The sequence below is a fragment of the Rousettus aegyptiacus genome, unplaced genomic scaffold (assembly GCF_014176215.1).
Source record: "Rousettus aegyptiacus isolate mRouAeg1 unplaced genomic scaffold, mRouAeg1.p scaffold_m13_p_19, whole genome shotgun sequence".
Lineage (NCBI taxonomy): Eukaryota > Metazoa > Chordata > Mammalia > Chiroptera > Pteropodidae > Rousettus > Rousettus aegyptiacus.
The window spans coordinates 3792501-3816981 of record NW_023416294.1 but is presented as its reverse complement, the minus strand read 5'-3'; the positions used below and the strand labels follow the sequence as shown (position 1 = coordinate 3816981).

At 53.4% G+C, this 24481-nt stretch overlaps 1 protein-coding gene across 10 annotated transcripts in view; it reads right to left on the bottom strand.

The window, feature by feature from the left end:
• Positions 1–24481, bottom strand: part of NLGN4X (neuroligin 4 X-linked) — a 218825-nt gene that overhangs the window by 165900 nt on the left and 28444 nt on the right. For all 10 annotated transcript variants that reach the window (XM_036235708.1, XM_016123786.2, XM_036235706.1 and 7 more), the window contains one exon: positions 3903–4700. In XM_036235708.1, coding sequence (XP_036091601.1) covers positions 3903–4374 — 472 coding nt within the window. In that variant the 5' untranslated portion in view covers positions 4375–4700. The remainder of the gene's footprint in view (positions 1–3902; positions 4701–24481) is intronic.

The following is a 24481-nucleotide window of genomic DNA, read 5'->3' as shown; positions in this document are numbered from 1 at the left end:
GTCATTTATACGTGGAGTCTAAAAACAAACAACCCCCCCCCCAAACTCGTCCCGTTTGGGGTTCCCCCCACGGGGGTGGCGCACATGGGGTGGGCATTGAGATGAAGGAGGTCCGAGGCACAAACTTATAGTCACGAGATCGAGCTGGGTCCTGGGGCTGTGACGTACAGCTTCACGACGTACATGTGTGTGCACGTGTGCGCGGGTGTGTGCGCGTGAAGGTCAACAGCATCAATCCTGAGTCCTCGTCACAACGAAACCTTTTTTTTTCCCTTTTTTTCTGCTTCCTACGGTATCTATAGGAGGTGATGAATGCTAATTATCGTGGCCATCCTCAGAAACACACACACTCATAAGCACAGCCATGAGGCGGCACACCCCAAACTCACACGGCGATGTGTATCGGTGATCCCCCAGTAAAACGGGGGGAGGGAATTAACCTACATGCGTGCTGTCAATACATTCCCTTATCGAGAACCGCGTTTTTTGAAGAGCAGAGCATCACTTTGCCCAGAACGGATCGGATCTTAGGGGCGGGAGGCACGGGGTGGAGAGGGGGCGGACCAGGCTTTGCTCACGGGGGCGTGAGCAGTTCAGAAGCCACAGTGAGGTACACCTGCCACCGTGAGTGAGATGTGGAGAGAGACTAGAGACGAGGCCGACTCGTTTGTTTTGCTATCATCAGTCTGTTATTCAGAGACATCCCTTGTGAGTGTCTTAGACGCCTGTGAAAACCGAAACTTCATTCCTTTTCCCGGTGTCTTTCTGAATGTGATATTAAGTATTCTTTGCCACGAGGCTGTGATGACCCGCCGCCCGAAAGGCTGGGTCTCGACTCTTTCCCGTTGGAGCTTCCGGGGGGCCCAATGTCCCCTCGGCGACTGAAACGGGATTTCCCTCCTCGATACGCCCGAGGGAGCACAGCCAACATCACCGTCCCAGCATTCAGATGCTTTTTCCCACCAGCCATCCTCAAAACAAAGCAGGCGAGTTAGACTCCCGGAAGGCGTGGGGCCTCCGCAGGCCCTGCGCAAGGCTTCGCCAACGTCCTTGGCTTGCCGGTGGGGCAGCCGGATCCCTTACTCACAATTCCTGATACTACGAAAGGCGGGCGAGACCAGGCGCGGCTTGTCCCGGCTTCTAGAGGCTTCCACATTCTTCGACGCCTGGCTGTCTCCCGTCTGCAAAGCAGCTGTGATTCTCGCCTTTTTTCTCCGTGGCTCTAACGTCTTCCTTGACTTCCCTCTTCCAGGACTAAGGGCCTTTGTCACGAAATATTGGGCCCGGGCCCACCCACGCACCCTAGACAGAGTCCCCCGACCGTTAGGTCGACCCATCAGCAAACAGCATTCCATCCGCAGCCTTCATTCCGCTTGGCCACGGAAGGACACACGTCCACAGCTGTGCTGGGGAGTCATCAATCATCACGCCTACAAGCATCGCCATCTCAGAATTAGGAACTGGTGCCCGCGTTATGTTCCTGACGTGCGGCACGTGATGGGCGGAAAGAATGTCCTCAGGACCACTCGGGCAGTAAAGTTATGACCCAGGCGGAGAGACAGTCTCAAAACGCGGAGCTGCAGAGCGGGATCCGGAGTTGCAGATACCCTACCTCGCTGCCCACACTGTTAGTTAAATGCACCGATGCGAATTCGATGCTCCCTGAAAGATGGACTTTGGGCAAATCGGCTGTGACGTCCACGCGTTATTCTGCGGGTAGGGTTCATCCTCCAGCGAGGACCCGATAACGAAACATCTAGACCCGCACATTGATTCTCAGATGGATGCAAATATGAAACAAAACCACGAAAGCAAACACCTGACCCGAAAGGCTGTGGTTTATCGTTTCTGCACACAGCCAGGCACGCAGCTGCGAACCCGCCCCGGCAGCAAAATTGCAACCTCCGCGTGCCGTGCGAAGATCGGTTCGACCTTTTCCGCCCCTGCGACAGGCCCGACGGCCTCGTCGGGGTCGCGGGAGACACTGTACGGCAAAGGGCTTGGAAAGAAAGCTCCGGAAGTCAGCTCGCGGCTCTGCGATTCTCCCGCGGTCTCGACGGCTTGTCCAGCAAGCAGGCGCCTGTCTCGCCGTGTTCCCGGCCCCGGAGTCGTCTCCGTGACCGAGCCCCGTGAGATGGAGCGATGGCTTCGGGTTTCCAGAAACACCGCCGCACACCGATGCGTCCGGTATGAGGACGCGACTGGTTTTTCTTGCTGGGCGGCCCGATTGGGTCCCGCCTCCCCTGTTACAAGGTGGCATTCTACCTCACGTGCGGTCATTGTCCGGGAGGTCAACTGCACAAAGTCGCTGGCTCGCAGAGCCCAGGACGACCGACGTCCTGCGAAAGCCATTCTAACCGTTTCCCGTTTTGAGGTCTTTTCTTCCCTGTTTCTGCCTTGCCTTCTTTCTTTCTTTATTATTATTATTATTATTATTATTATTATTATTATTTTAATTGGAATAGCTCATGATGACAAAGGCTGGTAACGTGGGAGCCGTCGCTCCCACTGTGACGTCTGCGCAAAGCCGCCTTGGGGGCCCGGTCCCCACGAGGCGGCCGGGCGTGGCCGTGGAAGCGCAGAGCCCGACGGCCGCCGCGTTCGGACCTGCGCGTCACGAGGTAACTGTGGGCCACGGCGACAGGGGCCACGGGCCAGGAACGGGGCCTGTAACAAACCTCACGGTGTTCCCCGTCTTTCCGTGGGCGTCTGCGGCGTCCATGACGGACGGCCGTGGTCCGCCGGCTCCTGACACCCCCCCCCCCACACACCACACACACCACCTTTGAGCGTCCACATGGAGAACGGAGAATATGTTAGACAAGATCCGGGTTCGGACATCACCGAATCACGTGATCGGTCACGTCAGACCGCCAGCCCAATCTCGCTGGAAAACCCTTTGCAAGGATTCAAGAAAAACAAAACAATCCGCTTCACAACGGCGACAAAGGACACACTGGTTTCTGCGGCCGGCGACGCCTTGGGTCCTCGTCAGTCATTTCTTTAGATGCCGGGAAGACGAGTCATCCCGCGCTGTCCTTCCTCTTTCTAAACCCGGCACAGGCAAAGGGCACCCATAGCATAACTTGTTCCTGGCTACCTTCTGTAACATAGTATAGTTTACAAGCCACAAGCCACACTGACAGGAAGTACGCAAATGTTGCCAGCACTGGATTGAATCATATCCTGAACATCACAGTTTCCAGACATTTTTTTTTTTTGCTGTCGTGACAACAAAACGGCCATTTTCTTCAGGTGAGCACATTATTTTCCGACGCAGCTAGAACCACCTGATGACACACATTTGCCATTTGATCGTGGCAATGGTTGGCAGAAAACAGCGTCCAAATTTAGGTCAACGACATGGATTTTAAGCAACAAAACCCAACAGTTTCGTAAAATGCCTCTCGATTGTGTGTTTGACACAATCGGTGGGTTCCTCTCAAGATTCAAAACAAACAAACGAGAAAAACGAACAAACAAAAAAGACTACAAAACGCAAGGTCTGAAAGCAAAAGGAAGCATTCCTTATCATTTTCAGTGTGGAAACTTAACGCGATAATGTTCTTAATTCTATTATTTTGAAGGCTCCTTTCTCTCCGGAGCCGTCAGGTGCACCATGAACCGCACACACACGGCCCCCCGGCTAGCGTCTGCAAACGGGGCCTGTAACAAGGCCGAGAGCGAACTAGCCCTGGATACCCGTGAAGCCCTTCATTTCGGTACCGCCCACCCACGAGACGCTCGGTAAACGTGCGCAGAACACATCGGAAGTGACTACAACATCTGCCTTCGCAGCGGGAGAAAAAAAGGTGACCGGGTCACAGAGCCCGCGGGGCTCAGGCCTTACCCAGCCCCGGCGGCGGGGGGCGGGGGGCCTCCCGTCTCGAGCGCGCGCTTACCGTCCTCCGTGGGCACGTAGATGTTCAGGTAGAGGCAGTCTTCGTTCTGGTCTTGAACGTAGGTCATGAGCGTGTCCAGGTTGGCGGTGAACCACACGGGCAGCATGTCGTGCAGCAGAGATCGCTCGTCCAGGTGCTGCGGGCAGACGGGCGCGAACTGCGTGGCGTTCCGGACCCCGGTCCACGACGACGGGGGCTCGGGCGGCTGAAAGCGCCGCTCTCCAGTGGGAGGCGAGGCGTACGGGACCCCCAGGTACTGCTCCACGGGACCCAGAATCTCATTGGGCAGTGGTGTCCGCAGGCCCCGGATTTTGCCGTAATTGGTGCTGACGACGGGGTGCGGTGCCTGGCTGTCGATGAGGGTGCACCTGATGGCAAGGGCGGCGATCCACAGCGCGACGTGGGGGTTCGCCATGACGCACACCGGCGTGAAAAACAGGGGGACCCATAACCACCCTTTGGCTGTCGACATTGTTCACTGCACATCCGCGGGGGTCCGTGGGGTGCAGCTCCAAGCGCGCGACGCCGCGAGGCCAGCCGCCGAGAGAGGGGGCGCTCCGGGGAGCCCACGACCCGGGAGAGGGCACGGGCTGGCCAGGGAGTCCCGCAGATGGCTCATAGACAGCGCGCGAAGTCACGGACACACCAAGCGGTCCCGCAGGCAGCCCATCGCGAGAGAACGCCGCCCCGTGATCCCGGAACGGAATGTGTCCCCGAGCGGGAGGCTCCCGGGAAACGGCGACCGTCCAGCACGGCGACGACGGATCCTTACGGAAACTGCAGGGCAGGGCGGTCCTCCTGATGGGGGAAGAAAGCAGACAAGGAGCATGAGATGGAGACTGCTCCCACCCACGCCGCGCACCCCCGGCCCCGGCCGCCCTCCACCCCACGCTGTGAAATTCCGATTCGCGCGTGAACCGCGCAGCGGCGCCTGTGTGCGTCGGGACCGAGCAAGGCTCGCTGCCGCTTGTTGTAACCCTCACTGCGTGCCCGTCGCCGGAAACCACTGATAAACGAGCAAACGAATCCCCGAAAGGGACACACGTCCCGCAGGTCACTGTCGCGACACCTCCCGATGTCACCGTTACAGACAAGACGGGCCCGGCGGTAGGCCGTGCCACCCCACACCCGGGTTCTCTGATGCCTAAGGAAACTGTCCCTTTTCTGGGGAGACCTGAGTCGGGGCGGTCTAAGTTTTCAGGGATGGGGAAAAAGGAAGCAGGCATCTGGGCCAAACTGGCTTCAGGACCTGCGGATGTTTAACAGAGAAGAAGAAAAAAAACAAAAAAACACACATCTCCTAACGGCAAGAGCCTGGGCGGGAGGCTGATCCTGCTCAGGAGACCCGAGAGCACACGTCTTCCGTCTCCGAACAGCATCGCCGCGACTCCTGGCATCTCTGTCGAACACCGAGCGAGACGGACATTTCCAGCGCGAGCCGGAGCGCTCGTGCCATCGAGACGGCGCTCACGGTTCAAGGTGCCGACGCACCTCTTACGACTTGCACGCGGAACGCTGCATGCCTCCGAGGGCAGAGCCCGACACCTACGGGAGACGCTTGCGGTCCGTCTGAGCCTGGGCGGCTCGGCTTTTAACACATCCGCTTCCTCAGTCTGCCTCGACGCGGATCGCGGGGCTCAGACCAGACGAGCGTCGCTCGCAGGAGCTTAACGACGCCGCGGGTAAGAGGGGAGCGTGAACGACCCGTTAACGGATAGAAAGCGCATCGTGGGGTGCTGCAGGGAGGATGCCTTCAAATGCAGCATCCTGCGACGCGGAAGTGGCCAAAGAGGTCGGAACGGACGGTGTGAGCAATGCCAAGTGCTCCCGACCTAGAACGTCATCACGTGTTTCATGTACGCGGACGACAGAGCAGCCTACGTCAAAGCGATCTTTTTTTTTTTTTATTTTTTAACGGAACCTATCAGATGCGGATCTATCGTGGAGCTATACGATCTTTGGGGGAAAGCGACACATTCTGAGCCCAGAGGATCACAGCTGAATGAAAACGCTAAACAAATAAAAAAATCTAGACGGCAACAGTGAGTGAAAAATGGCCTCGTGCCCAGCGGCCGATTCATGAGGTCGCCTGGGTCTTTGCATTCCGCCGTAGACGACGTTTGGACGCCCGCCATGCGCGATCCGGTGTCCAAAGCAGCGAGAGAGAGGAGAGAGAGGGGAGGCAGGTCCGCAGCCCCGTCTTCCCGGGAGCGCTGCTGCTGAGCCTGCCCGGCCCGATCCGTGCGGGGCAGAGCTTCAGCAGGCGCGCGAACCCCGGGCCACGGCAAACGCACCTCGCGCCAGCCACCGACGATGCGCCGACAAGGTAGGCACGGTAAGAAACGAGCGCGAGCCGACGGGAGAACGGGAGACTTTCCAGCACGGACTGTGAGAACGGTGACGGGGCCGAGCCGTCGCGAGGCGAGCTGCAGGGGCCGTGACGGTCACCGTGGTCGCGCGCAGGGACTCTGGGCGGCTGGGCCGTCGACGGGGAGGAGGTGCTGGGCGCAGAGAGGGTTCGCGCCGCCCGGGGGCCGGGCGCGTCGCCACATTCCGGCGGAACGGCGAGCGATTCGGAATGCATGCACCGTTCGGTTCCGGAATTGTCCCCGGAAGGTTCCGCGGTCCTCCGAGGGTGACAGGAGGCACGGAGTGGGAACCCACGCGTGAGGGCTGATGGCCGCGAGCGTCTGGACGTTAAACGAGAGCGTCCGCACGGCACGCGGCCCGGCCTCCCGAACGCAGACTCCGGGAGGGGGCGCGTCGGTCAGCACGTCGGACCTGCAGCTGCGAACGAACTCCGGGGGGGCCATTCCACACCCCCACCTTCACGCCCCCGACTCGGCGCGGACAGGACGACTGACGAATCCCATAGCCTCAAAGGCCCTGCGAGCGAGCGCGTCACCCCAGACCTCGTGCTGGGGTCGTGCGACCCAGCCTCTCCCCCGGCTAAACCTCCCTCCCCACAAGGTTGTGAGGGCCAGGGAGAGATGTGGACCAACAGGACAAGAGGCGGGCCTTGGGGGCCCCTGAGCACCCCAGGTCTAGTGAGGCATCTGTAATAGTCAGAAGTTCAGAGCTATGTAACTTCCTCCATTTATTATTATTATTATTTATTATTATTATTATTTGGCCAATTTGCATGGAAAGAATACAATCTCAGCTCTAGAGTTTCCTGACCTTGGCTCCGCTGATGTTGGGGAGCCTGTAACTTTGTGGGGCGCGTGGGGGGGTGGGCGTCCTGGACAATCCAGGGCACTGAACAGCACCCTGGTCCCCACCCGCCAGACACCAGGAGAATCGTCTCGTCACTGTGACAGTCAGAAGTGTCTCCAGACATTTCTAAATGACGGGGGCAAAGTCATTCCAGGGTGACGACCAGCAGTCTCACTCGGCAATGACGCTGGGCGCATGAGCTCCTGCGGGCGCACGGAAGTTTGATGAGCAGAGGTGTTATGTGCGTGTTTGCGTGTGCAGGCGTGCAAGCGCGTGGGTGCGTCTGCAAGTCACACGCGAGCATTTGAGAACTTTACAAGTTTTGCCATCGCAAGTAATGAAGATCTTCTTGACAAGACAGCTACTGAATGTGCATCCACATCACTAAAGAAATCAGTGTAACCTTAACCAAACAATACACTTGCGGACAAAAAAGAAAAGACCTCCCACGTAAACTTCACAAAGGAAAAGGGGTGAAACTTCAGTATAAATATATATATATATATATATATCCTTAATGTATATTAAATAAACATATTTACATACTATGTTTTTATATTTATAGCTATAGTTTTTAATTTTCCCCAAATGGAAATGGAATGCTATGAAAACTTGAGTGAACATTTGAATGAAAGAAAGTAAAAACCACAACTCTCCACTGAACACGTGCAATTTGGGGCTAAAGGACTTCATCGCACGCATGCTCTGCCCAGGTCGCAGGAAGTCTGAGAGCCGGGCTTCCACTGGCTCATCCCTTGATCGCGCATTCCGGAACCATCCTCCCCAGGGCGGTCTTTCTCTCTGAGGTCGTAATTAAGACAAGGCTCAAACCATTCGAGGATGTCAGGCTGTAAGTCAGTCAAAATTAAAACTGCAATACGCTTCTCCCCAAACTGCATGTCACTTGAGTTGAGATCGGTTTAATTTTAAAATATCTGTTTCAGTGAGGCGGGCCCCGGGCACGTTTATTTCGCTATTTCGTCCGTACAAGAGGAAAAATCTCGTCTCTGGGGTGTTGACGGCGCTACCTGTCAGTGACCGTGAAATACCTTGGAAGAGGATGCTACGGATGCATCTTCCAGAGAGAGAGAGAGAGAGAGAGAGAGAGAGAGAGAGAGAGAGAGAGAGAGAGACAGTAATGAGGAGAGAGAGAGAGTAAATGAGCAGGAAGGGGTCTTAAAACAATACAACACCGACAAACGAATAACAGATATATGGTATTCAAATGCATAAATGTCAAAAAATAAAAAAGCAAGTCGCCAAAGAATGCACATGCTGTGGTTTTATTATATAATAGTGAACAGACTGTCACTTAGCGCTATATTTGCACTAACACATTCAAATAGCTGGGGCATTATTAAAACCGAATTTGGGGCTAATTATCTTGTACTCGGGCAGTATATCTGTTTAAACTTTATTTCTAAATATATAGAGGATACATTGTATGTGTGTGATTACTGTACAACTAAAGTTTTAATCACAAGATGCATGTGTATCAAGCTTGACTCAGTAACTTTATTTTCACATGCACGATCAAAACATCTTAGGGTTAGAAACCGAAGGAAAAATGTAAACTGTCTTCCGCAAGGTCACGTTCCAAGCCCAAGGGAGCGGACGGTCCTTGTCATAGTCCATAAAAGGCAGTGGGCTCCCGACTACATCGTTAAAAAGGGGGATGAGGTCACCCGAGATTTCAACTGTCGTGGTCCCTGATGAAGCCAGGTGACCTCTGGCCACATGCCTCAGTGCCCAGGGCTCGGACAAACCGACCTCTCCGGTTGCCTTCAGCCCGAGGATGCTCTCACACTTCAGACAGTTGTCACGGAAACGCAATAAACAGGAGCTATCGCGGCTGCTGGGAACGAACAGCTCCCCCCCAAATGAGGAAGCCGTGACTTGCACACGGCAGAGCCCTTCGGGGAGGGGGCGGCCGCGTCGGGGTCCGCTCGGACTCCATCCCGCGGCCGTATTCTTAAAAAAAGAGGCACCTTTAGTTCCACGTGACATGGACGAGCAGCCACGAGAATGTCACCAGAGCGCCACGTACCTGACCGCTACACCCAGATTCAGAGAGCACATTAATTTTCTTTTCGCCATGGGCACCGATTTGTTGCGATAATAATTTTCGTGGACGAAACACCCCTCCTTCTTCAGATATCTGGCTAACTGCAAGGAGTTATTTCACAAGACTTCGCACTTGAACTGTGTATATGCAAATATTCTATGTGTTCTATACATGTAATTCGTGCTTGAACTCTATATGGAAATGTTGCATATAATATATGTAACTTGGACTTGCACTAGATATGTAAATATTATGTTATTTGGACTATCTATGTAAATATTATGTTATATGTGAATATCATGTTAAATAATGTATTTAACGCATAAGTCTGTATTTAAAATTTACATATATAATTATATACGCACATTTTGGAATGTATATAATCTACATCCCGAGTAATGGAAGGCTACGCCACGACCTGCTGTGTGTGATTCTCCAGATCAGCCCGCTGGAGTCCGAAGGTCGCTGGCTCCAGAAATCACGCTTTCTCCTCTCCCTGTGACCGCCCAGCGCCCTGTGTGCTACAGACGATCAATAAAATGCAGTGTACGAGATGCTCACTGCCCGTTTCCATAGAGACGGCTGTGAGCAGGAGCCTCTCAAGGACAAAGGACTCCGCCAGACGCCGACGGCCACGGAGTCGCTCCCTCGTCTGGGCACTGAGATGTGGGTGCCCGCGAGGAGCGCCCAGCGGTCGGAGGCGTGACCGCGGGGCCATGGCTCGCCCGCCAACCCGGCTGTCACCGGAACGTCACCGGCCTCACAGACGAGGCTGCGGGCCATCCACGATGCCACATTCTTACCGAGAACACGGGCACAGTAACGTACGGAAATCGCGGACTTCGGCGCCTGGAGCACTGTGTCGGCGCGTGTGAGTATCTACACACAGAGACACACGTGTGTGCGCACGTACGTGTCTCCAAACACACGCAAATGTACGACAAGAAGGAACCCCACGGAAATGCTCGCTAATTGTCCTTAACTTCGTGAGGCCCTAATACATGCGTCTAGGCTGAAACGCACTTGGGTAAATGATGTATAGATACGGCAGTGAAGTTGCCACTGGAACCTCCCCGCATGCCAGGTAGCGAGATGATGTTTAAATCAGCCCCGTGAAGCCGGCGTCCGGTCCGTTCCCCGCCAGCGCGTCCTTCGGTGGGAACGTGGGTCTCGTCTCGGCGGGACGGAATTTGGGACGTGGCGTTTAAGAGACGCGTTTCGAGTCCCCCGTGTGCGGGGTGATGTGGGCCCCGGCGGCTCTGTAAGATGGTCCCAGAGGAGGTGTGCGGCGCAGCCCGAGACGGGGAAAGCGAGGCTCCCGAGGGTCCCAGGGGGCGGGGCAAAGGGCTCCGGGAGGAGCTCTCCCACGATGGTGTCCCGGTCGCCCCTTCAACGTTTGCACACCCTGCCGGACGCCGAGCAGCCTCCGGTCAGAGACGGCAGAGGACGAGCGCGCGCACTGGGGAAAGAAACGGCTCTCGGCAGAAACCGTTACGTTAAAATCAAGAAAAAGACACGGGGTGGGGAGGCAGAAGGAGCCGGAGCGTGGAAGGCAAAAACAAAAACAAACAAAAAAAAGGACAGAAGGCCGTGACATCCTCCTTCGCCGGCCTGCGGCGGGTCCACCGCGGTCACTGCGCGCCCAGCGCCGGCTCCGTCCCGTGCCCGCTGTCTGCTCCCCGTGCGCCCGAGGTTCGGGCCCCGGGCTGAGCAGTGCTCTCTGCCCGGCGGCATCCGGAGCCCCCGATGCCGGGCCGGGCTGACACCGCCGCCTACAAGCGGCTTTCCCTTCACCGCAGGAGGCGCGCGGACATATTTTTAAGACGGAGGGGGAGTTCGATGGCATCGCCTGCAAAAAAGGTCCAACGCCGGTGTGAGTTAAAAAAGGGAAAGCACACACCGGTCCGGCCGCACACAGCACGGGCTGACCTGGCGTCTGTGCCTCGGGCGCGGTGGGTCCTCGCCCCGGGGCCGAGCTCGGGCGGCCGGACACACCGAGCTCAACGTGGGGAGGACAGACGACCCGCCTTGGCTGGGAATGACTGTGTCTCTGCAGGTCTCTAATACGCGGCTTTGAACCAGCTCCTCGCAGCCTCTCTCCTGACGCGCTCTGCACAGCAGAAACTCCACGATGATTCCCATTCCCGGGACAGCAGCCGTGGCCTCGGGGCCGGCTCGGTCCCCAGCTGGGCGGCCCTGCTTCCTACCTAACGCCTGAGTCCTATTTCCCTGCGCGCCGCTGAGACCAATAGGAAAGGAAGGCCGGTCCCTTCTGTAGGGAAGACGCCACCCGCGGAATTACGATTTCACTGCGACACACACTCTCCGAGCAGGCGACGGGCGCTCTGTTCGCATGCTGCCGACGGCGTACGGTCCCAAGTGACAAGGTGACGTGCTCATTATACGCTGTAGGGCTCCACGGTCCTCAGCAAAAATCCTTTTCTCAGACCTTTGACTTCCTCGGCATGACTCTGTGCAAGGTCCCCAGCAAGGCTGGGTGACACACCCCCTCCACCTGGTTCCCCAAAATGTCCCCTTCTCCGCATTCCTCTAACAGGAATATGCGCATAGGACAGAGACCCTGCTCCCAAGGCTGAGACACTCCCGAGGTCTCCTGTCTTGGCTTCGGTCAGGACGTAACTGAAATGAGACCTTCCATGTCTAGCAAGCGACTGGGAATCGAGGAGGGAGGCTTCCTTGCAACCCTGGGTGCCTCCCGCCCGCGGGGGTAGCGAGCAGCAACAGGACGCGCAAGGTCGAGGAAGCCGAGAAGACGAGGAAGTTCGAAATCAAGGAACAGAATCGGGGCGAAGCCCAGACTCCAGGACGGGGCTCCGAGGCACCTTCCCCTAAACCCGCCTGCAAACTCGCACGAATGTCGGACAAACAAAAATTCGTTAAAACAAAATGTGCGTTGCCAATGAAGGCAATAAATAAACGGACTCTTGGGAACCTCAAGTTTTGTTGTTGTTTTTTTTAAATAAAAATGATAAGATTGTACTCAACTAGACTCCTACACTTCCCTTCTTTCTTGACCCAAAAAGAATGCTCCCACTCGAAATGTAGTGATTCTCACATCCTCCACTTCCGGCGAAATGCCTGCAAGCAAAGGCAGGTCTGCAAAAGCAAATCTGAATCGGGCAAATCCTGTAACACTTTCCTCCACCCAGTTCCAAATTTAGAGGTTCTCCGCCCAGAGTCTGCGACAGTCTCGTTCCCGCTCGGCGTCTTTCGAAAGACACCACGAGCTCTATAAACTAGGACGGACAAAAGGAATGACATTCCGTTTTCACTCACCATGAACCGAAATTCAATATTTATTTCAATCATGAATGTAGATGTAACACACACATAGGCAGACATGCATAACAGACTCGATAATATTAAAAATTCCTGCAACTCTGGCCCCAAGAGAAACGGCATGCACTTTCGTATCGAATTAATGCTACTGTAGACATCTAAAAATACCATTTGTACTCGTCACGACTTTGATACTGTGACAATGAATAGGCTCTTAACTAAATCTGGTTATTTAATACACAACAAAAAATATGGATATATTATTGGGCACATTTGAGAAATACATTGATAACTATTTCAATAAAACCTTTTTTGTTTATTCATCTTATTCTGTAACTTCAAGTATTATTTTGAGAAAGGGTGTGTATTTCTCACCAAACTGACGAAAGGCTGTGGCGCGCACGCGTACACACACTCCAGGCACGCACGGTTAGGAACCCTCGACTCCTTAGTAAACCCTCGATACCACTCCCATTCGCAATGACTGAGACTCGCTGGGTAGAGCACAGGGTACAGGGGCGGCTTTCTGTTCGTAGATAAGAGGGACATGGCTGGCTGACCGAAGACCACCTGCCCAAGGACCCTGCACGAGGCTTCTCGACCTGCCCTTCTCTCCTGTCCGAAGACGTGCCCTCGGCATACGCCCTCCACGAGAAGGAGAGTCGCCGGCTTCTAGCTGGAGGTCTGGCTTTGTCCTTGTCCTGGCTGCAGGGCTGGAGTCGTCCTGGGCATCTCTCCCCTGACCTTTGGTGGATCCTGAGACCCTCCTCCCCCTCGGCTCAACTTCCTGAGAGACCAGAGGTGTGCCCGTAACGAGTGACGAAGGGGACCCCTGGAAGCTATCCTCACGCAGGAAACCGAACAGCTATCCGGCCACTCCCGTGCAGTGCTCGCGAACGGGGGGCGTCTTCACCGAGGAGAGACCTCGTCCGACCGCTGCAGAGATCGCCGCAGTCTCGCGGTCCTTCCTTCTCCGGACCCAGGCCGCTTCGACGTCCAACGCAAAACGTGAAAACGAGGGAGAGGCGCGCACGGACCTGTGTCCCCAGGGACAGCAGCAGAGCAAACCACAGCCAGCGTCCATTTCCACGCGCGATGCCGCACGTCGGGGGGACGGAGCAGGTCGCGGGGAGGGTGTGACTCACCGCTGCCTGCTCCGGGCCGGGGCGGGCTCTGCGCGCGTCGAGGCCGCCGAGACTTTTCTGGGCCCCGTTTCTAAGAGAAACCGTGACGACAGCCCGGATGCCGGAGCCGCTCTCGAGCACCTCGTGACAAAGGGCGAAACCCCGAAACTCTGAACGTATCCGGTCCACCTCTGGCCTCTCCCCCGACGTGAGACCCGGACCGCGTCCCTTCCGGACCTCAAAACTCCCTCTTGCTTTTCCTAAACATCCATCTGCGGGGAGATTTCTTTTCCTGAGTCGCCTCGCTCTGTACAGATGAGGATATAAAAAGGTTGATCGTTTTGGGGTTTGTTTTGTTTTTTTTTTTCCCCAACCCAGTAATCAGACCTCACGGATTTTTCTGCAATTAACGCTTTCCTTGGCTATTTTCAGACCTCCTATTAAGAGCTATTCTTCCACACTGCCGTGTCCCTCCTAACCCAATTAAGCCCAATTAAATCCTCGGCCGCGATGGCTCTACTGCTCCCATGTTTAATTATCCGTTCACCAGTCCGTTACGGCATGTTCTTTTCAACTGGGCCATCCCGCACCCTGTCTCCAGGAGGAAATACGCATAAATGCACATTCTTGACGTTGAACTATCGTCTGGCGCATTCTCCCCAGTGGAAATCTACTGACGGTTTGGGAGCTGTGCTGAGGACCGGTTCCTAATGCAACTTGAAATGTTGGAGCACCATAGGCTGATTGCATCGGAGAGGTTTTCAAACAAAAACATAAAACAATTTGTCTCAACTGAGTATGTCCTTGGAATTAATTAGGTCATTACGAAAACAGGGTGCATTTATGGCAGCCCAGATAGCTGCCTTCAGCGTGTACTAACAGGTGAACTTTAGTTCATGCTCATCCGACCTCTGTCTGCCTCTGTCGTCTCTCTGTCTCTTTCTCTATCTATCTGTCTGTCTGTCTGTCTATCTATCTATCTAATCTATCTACCTATCATCTGTCTGTATCTATCATCTATCTATCTATCTATCTATCTATCTATCATCTGTCTGTATCTATCTATCTATCTATCTATCTATCTATCTATCTATCTATCTATCTAATCTATCTACCTATCATCTGTCTGTATCTATCATCTCTCTCTCTCTCTCTCTCTCTCTCTCTCTCTCTCTCTCTCTCTCTCTCCTTTCTTCCCTCCCACCTCCGTGTGCATGTCAATGCCTTCCCAGGGTTTTCGCAAACTATGCTAAAATTACAAGCCCCATACCGACAAGGCCGTTTTAATGTTTAATGTTACATCGCAAATTAAGAGCACGTAGAGATGCACTAAAAAAACATCAAAAAGTCTTCGGTTCTGAGGAGATTATATAAAAAAAGAAAAGTTGGGAAGCCCAGACTCCTCAGAGGCAAGGGGCGGTCAGACGCGGCCAGATGCGGGCCACAGCTGTCCCTCCGATGGTCTGGGTCCCGGACACGGGGCGTCCCCCGGGTCTCAGGGAGGCATCACTCACATGTCTCGAGCAGAGGCAGGAACAAACTAATAAGTTCTAGCAACATTAATACTTGAAAAAGGAGGCTCCAGGGTAACATGTCATAGAGCCAACCAACCCTAAATGTCAGTACTGCGCGGACTTTAACGAGTCAGCTTGTTAGCTTGGCCAGGACACAAACAACTCCTCGAAGATCAAGGCACTGGCTTCACCCTGGAAAACACTGAGCTCTACGCCCGGCGTGATGTTCGCCGGGTGACAGGGACTTTGAAGAAACGTGGACTACGCTGGACGCAAACAGGAAGCATTCCCCTGATTACCAGCTTGGCTTATTGGTAAAGAATGAACCGTCGGTCAACATGGGGGCTGGGGAAAGGCCAGATTTTAATGAAAGAAAAGTTGGCTCCCATGCAAGCATCCTTGACCACCGAAGAAACCTCGGAGTGGGCGGTGACGCCCCTTCAGTTAAAAGGACCTGATGGATTTCGAACCATCGCGGAGGGCAAGGAAGCCCTCCAAGGAGCCACTTACGACGCCTGCCCGGGAGCCGCACACTGAGCAAACGACATTTAATTCGACCTGCCCTGCGGGGACAGGAGCAGGGGGAGAATGGGACAATTAACTCGGGAGGACGCCATCGAGCGCACGCAATCGGCTTTTCCTGCCGCGCTCCAGAACAGGCACATTCCGTGACTTCCGATCAAAAAAAAGAAGGAGAAAAAGAAGGAGAAGAAAGGAAAACATGAGAAGCTCGTTGGGGGACACGCGAGGTCATTCCTGAGCGACCGCCGCCTTTCCACGAAGAACCAAGCAAGATGACGAGGACGGCGAGGAGTGACCCCTGAGGTCCCCTCGGTCTGCGTCCTGAAAGCCCTCGATCCGGGCCAGAGGGGGACGCCGGGCGGGATTTTCGGTGAGAGCAGTAAGCCGGGCGAAGTCTGCGTCCCCGGCTCGCAAACGCCACTACGTATCGGGACGCTCGGGGACAGTGAAATGACCTCCACGTCTGCGCTGTCAACCGCGGCGGTCGGAAACTCTGGGGGAACGGGGCACAGGTGTTGGCTAACGTTCTCCAGGCGACTCCGGCGGGAAGACAACTGCTCACGTCCACGCCCCATGCGGCCCTGTTTGTTTGTTTGTTTCTTTGAGGAAAAACTGTGTTTCGGCGAAACGGACTGGCATGCACGCTGCAAAGCCAAGCCATGCGTGTGACTGAAACAGCAACCATCACATGCAACAGCGAATCCGGACCCCGAGTGACCCCCCGGGACCACGCCTGTCCCCGGAGCCGACAGGTCTTCTTCTCAAGAGAGGCTCCGCCACAGCTCTAGACCATACTTCGAGCTCCTTTGTCTAGATCTATCTTCTTTAGATGTTATCTACTCACGATGGGTGGGCCACCACCATCCCGTCTGCCTAGTTTCTCCCGGCACCCCAAATCCGTCCCCACGCAAGCTGAGAACGTCACTCGGCGGTGCCAACGTGACTGGAGCCACGCCTTGCACGGTCACCCTTGAGCCAAGCGCCGCCCTCCAAGCAAGTCTCCTTCCTTGAGGGACCTGTTTTCCGCGGACGCAAGAACAGCCTTGGACCTTCATTTTCACACTCTCTGGGAATCTACTGTTCAATTTTTCTTAAAAAGCTCCCGGAGAACTAAAGGCCCACGTCAGCGAACCTTTTTCCACGGGATCAAACGTCTCATTCCGTTTTTTTGTTTGTTTGTTTGTTTGTTTTTCCCTGTGTCTCTAGGATCCTTTCTGTCCCGACCTGCTCTCAACCCTCATGGCGAACCCGATGGGAAGCTAGCGGGCCGGCCCCCGGTAACTCCAACGTTTCCCGAAAGCCAGGACTTGCCACTTGTTATGTACTCCGCGAACTGGACATGTCACAACCCAGCTTTCTGAGAAAGAGGGTGAGAAACGTCAACTTTCAGAGACCCTGCGTGAGCTGAAAACGTCCTAACTCTGACCTCTGATCTGGATAGAGGTGGCTCTTCTCACTTTGCTGCCCAACTATGAGATTTTCTCGGTCTTCAAAAATCTTTGGTAAAGACTTGGAAGGGCCCTCGGCCATTCTAACTCTTGATTATTCACGGATTTTCTTTTTTTGTTGTTGTTGTTTTTTTTACTTGCCCTCCAACCACTCCGAGGACCGCAAGTTCTCAGGACCTTCTCCGTGCAGCCGGAATTCTGAAATTTCGTAACGGTGGGGTTGGGGGGTCAGTTTCATTTCATTTACATGACCGGGTCACATAAGCCCGGGAGCTCGGACCTCTCAATGCTGACGGAAATTATTTATAAGCCATTTCTGCCTCTTTTATTCCATGACACTGTAACCACTGCCGAGGTGATGAATGCCTACCTCGAGGCTTAATTTTCATTCCTATTTGGTCCTATCTCTTTCTCATCAAGCTTTCTCCATAGCAAATATCCTCATATGTATTTTACAATGTAATTCTTTAAAGATGGGTGTTATGTTACTTCCTTTCAAAGGATTCCCATATATATATTTTTTAAAAGATCAATATTGTTGGCCCATTTCCCACAAGTTATAGATTAGAACTTTTTCCCCAAGTTTTCTAGTTGGCGCTGTGTACATTTCCTCTACATAGATTTTTCTTGGCATTTTTTTAGACTCTGTATTGGAAGTAACTATAGACAATGCAGGATGCAAGGCCACCACTGTCTTTCCTTTGAGAGTAACTTCTGTGTGGGAAGGCAGGGACCTCGGCCCATGGCCGTGTGCGCAGTGAACAAAGAACCTACCCAATGACCGTCGAATGCTATTTTTGGATTTCTTTTCACTGCCAGTTCAGTTTCTCCATAAAAGCTACCCTCCGATGCCTGTGTGTACGAGTCCAGTGGCTTTCAGCTTAGGGAGACGTTGGAGAACGGGAAAAGGAACAACTCGCCCTAACGGTGCGAAAGGCGTAGTGTTCAGTCTGGGTGTTGAGTTCCTGTCCTTACCCCTCCAGACCCGGGATCTCTCTGTCTCCTGGGTTAAATTCCTCCGAAAATAAACTTTTCGTTTTCTGTGGACTACAAGAAAGGACGGTACTTTGCCACACGAGATGCAAACCCATGTTCTAGCAGAAGTCCCACTGAGCTTAAAGTTTTGGAAGAGGTATATATAAAAAAAAAAACGTAAATGCTTATATTCAGTCTAACCTGGATCAAGAGAAACATGGAATGCTCTGCCATCAAGGAGATAATCTGACTCATATGTAATCCAAGGACTTGCTTTAAAAAAAAACGCTATCAAGGAAAATGATAGGGTAGCAGCAAATTATGCAGCTCTACACCTCCTTTAAGTAGGAAGACTGCCCCCCGTGAGATATAATTCATTACAGTGGATTAACTGCTTTCCAACGTCATTTAATAAACAGGCCAATCCTGAACATGCCCAATCCTGTCTGATCTCAGAAGCTAAGCAGGGTCGGCCCTGGTGAGTACTTGGATGGGAGACCACCTAGGAAGCCCAGGTGCTGTAGGCGTAAAAAATAAAAAAATTAAAAAATTAGACATTGTAAACTGTCAAGGTCCTTGCAGTCTGTGAGGTCAACTAAGGGTTGCCTCACCTAAAAAACAAACAAACAAACAAATAAATAAATATATATATATAAAATATAAAAAAACAGGATGATCAATTTCCTTTTCACATACTATTTCATTATTTCCTATCAGACATCCGATGGCAAACGATTTATTCATTTTTTCTCATTTTTCTCTGGCAGAGGTACATCTCGTACAGCTAGGTTCAAACACTTTTTAGCCAAGAAACGGAGCTAAAAGTCACAGCTTGCACAGAAAAATAGGGCGGCGGCGGGAGTGACGGTTATACCTTTAGAGAACAGAACAAACCACGGAAAGTCACGGAATCTGCTCGCGGTCCTCGGCAGGGTGACCCAGACGTATGCCGTCCCCCAACAGCCAATGCGCAAACGGAGGAAATTACCATTGCCACGGGCACGCCCCACCTAAAACGATCTTGTAGAGATGGTGGAGAAACTCGAGGTAACGATGGTTACCCGTTTCGGTACCGCAGGGTGACAGACACGAAGATGACTTCGACGAGCGTAGCAGCGTCTGCGAAATCTAGTTTCGCATCAAAGCAGGAAAATGCCCTGTGGCCGTTCTGCACCATGCCACGCATCCCAATCGGAATCACGCACGCCCTCATGCTCTTGACTGTTTTATACGTAACATATTAGCGAAGAGTTCGCCACCAAAAAGTCAATAACGGCTCATCTGAGCAGGACCGTGGGAGACCGACTTTCCAATTTGATGATCGGATATACAGAAAATTAAATTCCAGAAGAGACGCGAACGCAGGGAAAGGTTACAAAGATGTGAGAAATATTCACATGGAACTTCGAGGGCGTCTGCCGTGTGTGTGACTCTTTAAGCGTCGAAAGGCAGCGATGGGCTTCGCAGGCGGCGTGCCTCACGAATGTAGACACCGCAGCCTCACCTGATGGCAGACAGCTGGTCTGCGGAGAAGACGTCCTTCCGTAACCATCGTTGCGTTTGCTGCTGCCCACGCGAGAAACGCTGTCCCCAAAATACGTCTGCAACCTCCTTGGGAAACACGTCGCTACTGTCTCCGGAAGAATAGCTTTGCTAAGCACGTTCTCGTCCCCGACGTGCGTTGCTGTTTGAGGATTAAGAAAAGAAGCGGCTTCTTCCCTGCTACAAAACATGACGATAAAGTACGTTCTAGCCGTTGCGGTCTTCGGCATTCGCCGAAGGAGTTGAACATTCATGGCCGCGCGGAAACCTGCACGTGGATGTTTACAGCAGCTTCGTGTGTCACTGCCGGAACATGTAGGCCACCAAGACGCCCCCCAGCAGCCGAGGGAACAAATACACTGTGTCACTGACGGAGGACGGACGGTCATCAAGCGCTACAAAGAGGCGAGCCGCAAAGCCACGGAGCGATCCCGAGGAACCCCAAACGCACTGCGAGGAAGGCAGAGCGGCCGTCCGGAAAGGCTGCCCGCTGACCGAGCCCGAGTCCAGGACATTCCGGAAAGGGGGGGCCCACGGAGGTGGCGGAAAGGTCCTTGTTCGCCGGAGTGGGGTGGCGGGGGGGGGGGGGTCTTTATGCAGGGCAGAGCCACTGAAGCGCTGGCCACATGCCACCAGAATCCATTCGCCCGACCGAACGCAGTGAGCGCACACCTCCGCGCGTGAACCCCAACATCGACCGCGGTGTGGGGGTGACGACGCCGCGTGCCCGCCGGTCGCGTCGGTTGTGACAAAGGCAGTCGGGCGTGGATCGCGACGGAGGGCCGACCGCGGGGCGTGCGGGGAATGTCTGCACCTTCCTCTCGGCGTGGCTGCGAACCCGAGAGGAAGGTGCATTAAAACGACAACAACTAAAACAGCAGAATTACGAATGCGAAGATTCATTCAAAGACGTCGGTGTCATTCTGGAGGCATCGATGACAGCCAACGGCGTTTGAGGCTGAGCTACGAAGGCTCGTCTGTGCCAAGAACTGAAAACCAGCGGACTCTATCACAGGGCTGTCCCTGGGTGCTCGGGGGTGACCCCTGGCCGAGCCACCAGCTCCATCGGTTAGAGGCAGCAAGCGCCTCGGCCCCCTTTCGAATCACAGGGACGGCGCCCCAAATCCGGGTCCCTGACATGTGCAAAGAGAGGATGCAGAGGGAGGCGGGTCATTCCTCACGTCCGGGGCTGAGACGCGGGGCCCCTTCCCCCGTCCTCCTCGGGACCCCTCTTCACTACGGCCCACCGTCTAGAGCTACGATGCTGACGTCACAGCCACCTTTTGAGGGCGCGTGGCAAATGCCTACGTTAACATCCTATCTCCGAGGTCTTCTCCTGTTTTGACGAAAACCACCTTATTTCATCTTAGAGAAAAAAATGAGCGTGAAGCTTAAGGACATATGCTCAACTGACCACGTCTTTTTAAAAATAAAGTGAAGAGAGAGCAAAGGTACTGAGAGGATCTCCTCGTCAGAGAGCCGCATGCTACCCCTTCCTGTGCGAAGCCACACCGAAAAGCAAACTAGGATTTAAGTGTTCAAGGGCAGTGTTAGATGTGTCTGCTTATTGTGGACAGCTAACGCTGAACATACTCATTTATTGTCTGTTAACATAAAAGATAACGGCAGATCTCCGCTAAAGAAACAAATACCTTTGGCTAAGCCATTCTTCAAAGAAAAAAAGAAAAATTTGAGATCAGAGTTACTGTAAACTGCAGCGAAGCCCCGTGACCTTCAGAAGGTCTACACTGCCAACAGCCTTTGTTTGGTTTTTGTTTTTTTTCCATGTTCACTGTTATTTATTGATGTGATTTTGAAAGCATTACTTTTTAGTATCTTCCCCCTGGAGCGGACTCGTCTCCCACAGCGCAAGGTGATCACCCTGTTTCCACATTTTTCTTTAAATGGAGGGAAGAGCGAGCGCTCTCTGGGGGTCCGGGGGGAGGGGATATTGGATTACGAGGGAGCGAGATATTTCGCTTCTCTTCCTCGGAGCGACAGCCACAATCTCACTCTGAGCTGAGGACGGAACTTAATCACTCTTAGCAGCCGGCGCCGAGCGCCCTCGAGGGGTCGCGGCTTCCTCGGTAATCCACAGTCGTGCGCCTGAGCACAGCCGCACGCGGGAAGACGGGAACGGAAAGAATTTACGAGAGGGACAACGAAGGAGCAGGACTCGCTCTGAACACCGTTCTGGTCACCGTGCTGTCGCTGCGATGCCGATTCGCTCCACGACGGCCGGGGCGTCATGTCGGGCAGGCTGCTGGTCACGGCAACACGAGATATCTCCTGCACGCGAGGGTCGTTTGTTTGCTTGCTTGTTTGTTTGTTTTTTGGAGTCTGGGAGAGAAGTCGCACGTGGAAGAAACGCAGAGGGGAATTCCACGACGGACACGCTTTCTCGAGTCACAACCAATGACGGGGGGCCTAGAGGGGGGCCGTGTCCCCGAGGAATGACGCATTCGGGTGAAGGTGGGGTCGTGACGCGGAGCTCGGTTTTTCCAGGAACGCGGCACCGGGAAGGATGTTCGCCGCTTGAGGGGCAGCATTGCGCGAAGAGACACAGAGGTGCGGAACTGAACGCTCCTGGTTCTGGAAGGTTCTGAAAGGTCCAGCAGGCCTGGGACAGAGCGTCTGTGGAGGGGTGTCAGCAGTGGGGGGCCAAGCCGCCAAAGGGCCCTGTAGGGACCCCAGCGTCTGTCCACACAGGAGGGGCTTGCGGACACACCCTCCGGCAAGCAGGGAGGGCGAGGGTCCCAAGGGAGGGAGAAGGGGAGGAAGGGAGGCGCCTGGTGAAGAGAGGAGGAGAAGCTACCGGGGACAGAGAGGAGCGAACCACAGAGGAGACCGTGCCCAGGAAGGGGACACAGGTGCCAGGCCTCGCTGAGGAGGACGGCTGAGACACTCTCGTGTCATCGAGTCACAGGACGCCAGGTGTGGCTGGCCGAACCCCGGCCCCAGAGCCGTCCGCTTCTGAACCGCCAGGTCCCCTGGGCATATGTAACCCTCCGGGGCAAAGGACTTTGAAGATGCGGCTCGGTTAAGGGTCCTGATCGGGGGCGGGGGGTGGGGATGGTCTTGGACTCTCTGGGGGAACCCGCCGTAGTTACGAGGTCCTCAGAGGATGACACAGAAGACAGAGGCCACGTGATGTGCGGCCCGGACGCCAGGTACGCCGGCAGCCTCCGGAAGCCGGGGACGGCTGGGAAAGCGGGTCCCCCGAGAGCCCTGCGGACACTTTGCTTATCCCCAGACATGCGACCCTTGCCGCTGTATTTATTAACGTGCGTCCTTCAAAGCAGTAAGTTTGTGATCATTTGTGACAGCAGAATAGGAAATTGATACATTGGGGAAAGAGAAGAAAGGGAAGAAAATGAACTGTAACTAATCTTTCAAGAATACAGCACAGAGAACACGGTCAACGATATTTTAATAACCATGTGTGGAGCCAGGTGAGGACCGGACTAACTGGGGGACCACTCCTTAAGGTATATAAATATCTCCGCACTACGTGGCACACTTGAAACTAATCTAAATTAATAACGTTGACCGTGTCAACTGTCATTGAAAAATAAAATAACTAAGATCAGACAAATCAAATAAAAAAACAAACAAAAACTTATAATAATGGGCTAATTAACTATATACAATTATATAGGGTATCTGATGGCGACTAGACTAATGGGGGGGTCGCTTTGTAAATTGTATAAATGTTTAATCACTATATTGCATGCCTGAAATGAATATAATTATTGCAAGGCAAATATAATTTTTTTTTTAAAAAAAAAAAAAGGGAAAAAAAAGACGGCCACTCAGACGGGACTGCAGCAAGGTCCCTTTCCGATGCTGCGGAGGGTCTCCAGACACACGGCTCTCGGAAAAAACCGATCGACGAGAGTGTCAACAAGTGCCGTGTGGAACGCACCGGCGGCGAAATGTCTATTATTACAGAGTTTGCTTTCTCGGCCCTGAAAAGTCAACGCCTCACGAAATGCCTTTTCGAAGCCGCTTAGCCCTTTGAGCACGAAACGGCATTATTCCAATTCCTCCTTCAGACGTAAGAGCCGTTCGGTGATCTCCGACTACGAGACGGCATCGCTGTCGAACGCGACTTCGGGGTGTCACGTTTACACCCCGAAAGGCTACGAGAGGGAACTGACTCGACCCTTAAATCGAGCCCATTCTGGCCACATGTTCTTGAACCCCAACTCACTCGGTGGTTTTTAATTTCTTAAAAAAAAAAAAAAAGGAGTTTGTGTAGATGCTTGATGCCGAGTTAGTTCAGATGCCCGTTCTAGGACTTACAAGAATCGTAGTAATTTAAAAATGCCTGAGATTAGCACTGTCATTGGACGTAACTAGATGTTTACACTATAACCTCACATTTCCTCATATTTCCAAGCACAAAATAATAGATGACAATTATTCAACCTTCGGCCTCGGTTCCCGCTCGTGAGTTGATGTCGGATCATCTATGTGGGCTTAGTCATTTGAAAAATGCAACTTATGATATCTTATCAAAGGAATTAAATTAGCGGAGGTTTTTAACTGACTGATGATTATGGAAGGCTAAATGCAAATACAATGAGACAGCCAAAAAAATAAAAAAAAAGCCGTTACGAAACTTCGAATCTATAGCTGGCACAGTTCCCATTTTAAGGTTTACCGTCATTACGAATCAGCAACTTTCGAAAGGTAAGAAGTTAATGAGGACGTAGAGCAGCCTTCTTCTGACACCATCGGCTTATGACCTGCCCTGCCCGTATCTGTTCTTGCTTCCCAGAATGGAACGATTCGAACAAACCCATCGATTTACCGGTAAAAGGACACGTGATAAGACCAAGCATTCCCCAAGGAGGGCTTGAATTTTCTA